Below are 6610 nucleotides of genomic sequence, written 5' to 3'. Positions count from 1 at the left end.
ACAGATGAGAGCTCTGTTCAAGCTCTAATTGATGCATGTATTGAAGAAGATGGAAAACTCTACCTGTGTGTATCAAGTCCTACTATCAAGGATAAGCCAGTAAGTGCAGTCTAGCATAAGATAGCTTCTTGTTTTTGCCATTTTTCATCTGCTCTATTTGAAAAATCCACAGATCTTCTGATCTGTCTGATATACTTATTGGCATGTTTGTAAGTAACATCTAATTTTAGAAGTTTTCTTGTTCTTGAGCTCTTAACAATGAAATTCTGTACATTTGTACATGTCACTTTGACACTGAATTTTTCATTAGTTGAAATATTGATAAATCTTTCCTATCAAAAGACTTTGCATTTGGTAAGGTAGCCGAATTTCTTCTCAATAATAGAAATCAAATGACAAATATATGTATGAAGGGTCTTCAAAATTTCATGGAAAGTGCATATTATGAAAAAATTACACATGGATTTCTTTTTGTATTTTTTTTAAGTATTTTATTGAACTTTATATAATTTAACTTGACAAGAGAGGGACTGAGTGAGAGAGAGAGAGAGAGAGACAAAGAAAGTGAGAAAACAAGCCGACAGGTCCAGGACTTGAACCATAGTTGGTCATGTGGGGAGTCCAGCACCCTTAACCACCACACCACCTGCTGGCCCCCAAAAAATTACGAATTTCAAAAGTTTTTCTGTACCAAAGTAAACTTGTACCTTAATTGCATTTATTTGTTTTTTTTAATTTGCCAGAGGATGTGTGTGCTCACAAAGACAGACAGGAAGAGGGAGAAAAGCATCCCTCAGTGGGGCATGGTCAGGCTGAGTCCCTTCTCCATTTCTCCATTTTGCTGGATTTGGGGCATACACACACATGCTCCAACATGTTTTCAAATCCCCTGGAGCCAGGATTCAAACTGCTTGGAGAGTAATGTGGGAGCTGGCTTTCTCCAACACCAGGCTGTAGAACAAGACCCCTTACTTCCATTTTTCCATGGCCTTTGTTTTTGAAGTCTGTTTCTTTCTTCTATGGTGGCAGGGGCAACCCCAACAGGGTTCTTAATCCACAATCCACCCAGTTCCAGTCAGCCCCTGATGATGGGTACACATGTGCCAGATGTGTTTAGGCAAGTCTTTGGGAGTGATCCTAGAACTTTCCCTCGTGGATCAGCCTCAGAGAGTGTTGTGTTACCTTGTTACCACCACCCAGACCCTTTCCATGAACTTTTTGTTTTTTCACTTTGTAATCGGTCATGTGCACTCACCAAAGATGGGAGAGGGGATAAGAAATCACCCCTTGGGGAGGATGGCCATGCCAGTTCCTGCTCCATTCTCCTCTTTGGATTTTGGGCATACATGGACACACACCCGGCATGATTTTCAGGCTACCATGTCCAGGACTTGAATCTACATACTTGGCCCTGTGGGGTCAAACTGCCTTAACCTCTGTGCCACCTGCTGGCTCCAATGAACATTTGAAGTCACCTCATGTATCTTTCTATCTTGCTACTCTCTTTGGTAAAGATTTTACCCAATACTGTCCTGAACATTTTGCATATGGTACTCTCCCAGAAAAGATGAATTGTATAAGTACGTGTACAGATACATTGAACAATTTATTGTCACTCCGCTAGCACCTGGTTGTAAATGGGTTACAGTGCTAGATGGAGTCCTCAATGGGCCCAGCTCAAGCAGTAATTTGTGGAGTTTCTTATGGTATCTTGGGGTTTTGTAGATTGGGAACATTCATTCCAGTGTTCTTGGGCCTGGGCTCTTTATGCTTGACTTGTTTATGTTCCTTGCCAGCTTCATAGGTATTTGGATGTGAGATCTTTGGCCTAGTACTTTTTGCTGTGCTTGTTTGGAAATATCCCACTATCAACCCATAGCCTATGTGTGGGCATTTGTAACAACAAATAAATGCAAACATTTTTACGTGAGATAGATAATTTCTTTTTTTAAAAAAAAGGAATTATCTATCTTTATTATCTTATCTTTTTTTTATAAAAGGAATTATTTCTTTAATTTTATTATTATTATTAATTTGACTAGAGAGAGACAGAGAGAAAGAGGAAAAGTGAGAAAGCAAGCTATCAGGTCCAGGACTCGAACCATGGACCACCACCCAGACCCTTTCCATGAACTTTTTGTTTTTTCACTTTGTAATCGGTCATGTGCACTCACCAAAGATGGGAGAGGGGATAAGAAATCACCCCTTGGGGAGGATGGCCATGCCAGTTCCTGCTCCATTCTCCTCTTTGGATTTTGGGCATACATGGACACACACCCGGCATGATTTTCAGGCTACCATGTCCAGGACTTGAATCTACATACTTGGCCCTGTGGGGTCAAACTGCCTTAACCTCTGTGCCACCTGCTGGCTCCAATGAACATTTGAAGTCACCTCATGTATCTTTCTATCTTGCTACTCTCTTTGGTAAAGATTTTACCCAATACTGTCCTGAACATTTTGCATATGGTACTCTCCCAGAAAAGATGAATTGTATAAGTACGTGTACAGATACATTGAACAATTTATTGTCACTCCGCTAGCACCTGGTTGTAAATGGGTTACAGTGCTAGATGGAGTCCTCAATGGGCCCAGCTCAAGCAGTAATTTGTGGAGTTTCTTATGGTATCTTGGGGTTTTGTAGATTGGGAACATTCATTCCAGTGTTCTTGGGCCTGGGCTCTTTATGCTTGACTTGTTTATGTTCCTTGCCAGCTTCATAGGTATTTGGATGTGAGATCTTTGGCCTAGTACTTTTTGCTGTGCTTGTTTGGAAATATCCCACTATCAACCCATAGCCTATGTGTGGGCATTTGTAACAACAAATAAATGCAAACATTTTTACGTGAGATAGATAATTTCTTTTTTTAAAAAAAAGGAATTATCTATCTTTATTATCTTATCTTTTTTTTATAAAAGGAATTATTTCTTTAATTTTATTATTATTATTAATTTGACTAGAGAGAGACAGAGAGAAAGAGGAAAAGTGAGAAAGCAAGCTATCAGGTCCAGGACTCGAACCATGGTTGGCCATGTGGGAGTCCAGTACCTTAGCCAATACACCATCTTCGGGCCCTGTAAGATTGGCAGTTCTTAATTGACTGAGCTATGGACACACTGAAGTGTTTATCATAAAGTATATTGCAAATATCATTGTTTTTACTTTGAAATGTTTTGAAATAATTCAAGATTTGTTAGTATCAGGATCTGCTTTCTCAACATACACTATTGGGCACACAATCCCATTGTATTGTTAGAAAGTCATGACACATTTTTGTTTTATTTTGTTTAAGAGTTATTTTATTTATGGAGCATTTTTGCATAGAAAAATCTGTCATTATTTTTCCTGATGGCCTAATAATTTACTTACTTAGCACTGTCTACTGATGGACATCAGATACCATGCTAATTTCAAATTATGTAGATATGGGGGGGGTTGCATAGGCCAGAGGCCCAAATAAGCGGAAAAAAAAAACAGCTAACTTGCTCGTAAGTTATGAAGGCCATATTGAGTGATTTGGCTTATAATAAGCAATTAAACTAAACTTTCCACCTTGACTCAGTTTACTCTTACAAATGAAATGAAGGATTAGGATACATTGTTTTTAATAGTTTTATAGCTTTATTGATTTCTGGTGACATGGATTATTGCTTTTAAAATGCAATACTCTGTGATTCTTAAATTATTAAGAATCCCCGCCCCATAGATTACCTGTATTGAGAATGAGACAGTTTGGCTTGCACTCTTTTTTAGGTACAGATTCGGCCTTGGAATCTCAGTGACAGTGACTTCGTGATGGATGGTTCACAGCCACTTGACCCACGAAAAACTATATTTGTTGGTGGTGTTCCTCGACCACTACGAGCTGGTATGATTAAAGAAATGAACACACAAAACTCTCTATCCTTTTCCATGAAAAATACAGACTTTCACGATAAATGCTTCATAAACATTTGAGTGAGTCCAAGAGTGAGAGTTCTAGAATCAAAGTGCCTGGGTTTAAATTCATGTACTCTGCTCCTGGTAAATATCTGAGTGACCTTGGGCAAATTATATGGTTTCTCTAGTTTTCCATTTCCTCATCTGTCAAATAGAGTGCAAAGTGAATGCAGAACTACATAGAGTTCTTTTAAGGATTAAATGAGATAACCAAGGCAAAGTGCTTAGTGTAGAGCCTCCTAGTACCAGTTGTCACTCTTAATCATCATCTGAAAAAAATAAAATGCCCCTTTATAGATAAAATAGATTATGCGTGGAGATGTTTGGTGTTTCTATGCCCTCATTTACTCAACAGCCATTTACTGAGCATTGGAATACAATAGGATTCTCAGCAGTGCCTTGTGTTTTCAGAGTAGTATTTACAGAAGAAATTACATTTGCATCCTCAAGTAATTTGAAGTTTAATAGTATAAGTAAGGAACCAAAAATGAATTAGAATGCAGTTTCAAAAGTTTCATGGAGAAGGAGATACATTCATTATTTCAAGTTTTTATATGAAAAATCAGTGAATAGCTAGTCTGGGGGTAAGCCATAAGATTTGATGGAGATAAGCGTGAAGGGCTCCCAAAGAGTCAGCCAGTTAGTTTTCCAGTGTTTAAATAATTATAGTAAGCAATACATTGTTAGCTGGTAGAACTATGGTGGCCACATGGTATAGAGCAGACACGGCTGAGGACTAAGCCCAGCAGTGTCACTTAACCCTCAGTAGCCTTGGGCAGATTGTCCTCTCTGTGACTCATTTTTCCTCAGAAACTGCTATCTACTTCATAGGGTTTTGTGAAGACTGAAACAGAACATATTGTGAAACACCTAACAGAGCTCCCACCCATAGTTGAAATATTAAAGATGAACGTAACGGACTTGTTGTCATAATGTTTGATTTTCAAAAACTATTATGACATGAACTCGGAGTACACATGAAACAACCACGTGAAATTTTCTGATTTCGAATACCCTCTTTGTTCCTTTCTTTTCTTTAGTGGAGCTTGCAATGATAATGGATCGGCTATATGGAGGTGTGTGCTATGCTGGGATTGATACTGACCCTGAGCTAAAGTACCCAAAAGGAGCTGGGCGAGTCGCATTCTCTAATCAACAGAGTTACATAGCTGCTATCAGTGCCCGCTTTGTTCAGCTGCAGCATGGAGAGATAGATAAACGGGTAAGTCCTAGGCTATATTCTGGAAAATTCTAGAAATAGTGCTCTAAATGTGTCATTACAATTCTCGAATGGGGAGATTTTATGTAACCTAAATTGACAGCTGACATTGATGCCTAGAGGGTCAATTAGATACATGCTCTATAATACACCTAAAAATTTCCTATGAATTTATCTGTCTCCTAGTTTTTTGAGTAGTCAACTAGAATACTACAAGCAGTTTACATGAGTTACTGTAATCTTTCCAAAACTGTCACCTCCATACATTCACTTTGTCAATCATTCAATACATATTTTTGGAATCCTTTGTACTTTATGTTATATCACATGTACAAATGTGAATGCCCTTGAGATCTGCTGCCCCTTTTTTACCCCTGAGATACCATGAATACCTCAGCAAGCCTTAGTTCTCAATGCACTATGGCAACATGCGATTGAATAAGTACATTTCTATAACTATCTCTCTTAGAAATTTTCCGTTGTAACAAATTAAGTAAAAGAAATAATTTTTTCATTTGTAGTCTGTTTTCCTGAAATTAGATAGTAATTAGTTAGCATTATTTTCAGCACTTCTTTTTATTCACCTTTGTTGGATTTATTCTCCAAATCACAATGCTAGAGAAAAACCTCAAAGTCTTGTCTTCTCTTCCAGTGAATTGTATTTGAACTCTTTATTCCACTGTGTGGCTTGCTTATTTGCCCAGATTTATTTCCTATCTTTGTGTTGTACATTTAGCAAATCTTTTAGTGCCTAGGATGAGAAGTCCCTGTCCTTATTAATCTATGTTCTAATAGGTAGAGCTCTATCTTCTACCAGTGCTACTCAAAACCTGACTAGTGAACTGACTGCCAATCTGTAAATGGTTTGCCATTATCAATAGCCTGTGGTGAGATAGCAGTTTACAGCTGAATGTGTTCCATAGCATTACTGAGCACAACCTGCAGTCCAGCTGACAGTGCTTTTCGTAGAAGGACCTGAGTGAAGGAAGCAGCACGTTGATTTATACTCTGGCCTAAGCTTTTTATTTCATGGCAGATTGGTACTTTGATTAGCACTGATATTGATATTCAGCATTCTGAGGTATTATGCTCAAAAAATCTTCATTGATTTTGTCATGCTGTTCTCAATTCGTGATGTGGAAACAATCCAGTCATTAGTGATTTACACTTACTGATTACATTTCATGTCATACAAAGACATTCTACTTCAGTGGCAGTAACAAATTTAAGATAGCAGTGGTCAGCCTATAGGATCACAGAGAAAGGTACAGGTGTAAACACCAGGTGAGGGGTATGATGAGTTGCAGTACACCATGATATGCCTACTTGTTTTTATGCACACTGAAAGCATCAATGACTCACTGCTTGCTCCTCATGTGAGCTTCAGTTGGGTTAGTTAGTCAAAATTCAGATTCCATTTGTGTTCCTGCACTTTAACATCTTCATATCAG

General features: G+C 38.2%; 1 protein-coding gene across 1 annotated transcript in view; it reads left to right on the top strand.

The window, feature by feature from the left end:
- CPEB4 (cytoplasmic polyadenylation element binding protein 4) overlaps window positions 1-6610 on the top strand; it is a gene marked incomplete in the record, with an annotated part of 76718 nt that overhangs the window by 64697 nt on the left and 5411 nt on the right. Inside the window, 3 exon segments of the mRNA XM_014591745.2 lie at window positions 5-99; window positions 3755-3869; window positions 4981-5162. Coding sequence (XP_014447231.1) covers window positions 5-99; window positions 3755-3869; window positions 4981-5162 — 392 coding nt within the window.

Source organism: Tupaia chinensis, unplaced genomic scaffold (assembly GCF_000334495.1).
Source record: "Tupaia chinensis unplaced genomic scaffold, TupChi_1.0 Scaffold000612_1, whole genome shotgun sequence".
Classification (NCBI taxonomy): domain Eukaryota; kingdom Metazoa; phylum Chordata; class Mammalia; order Scandentia; family Tupaiidae; genus Tupaia; species Tupaia belangeri.
This window is presented reverse-complemented; position numbering and strand designations above follow the sequence as displayed.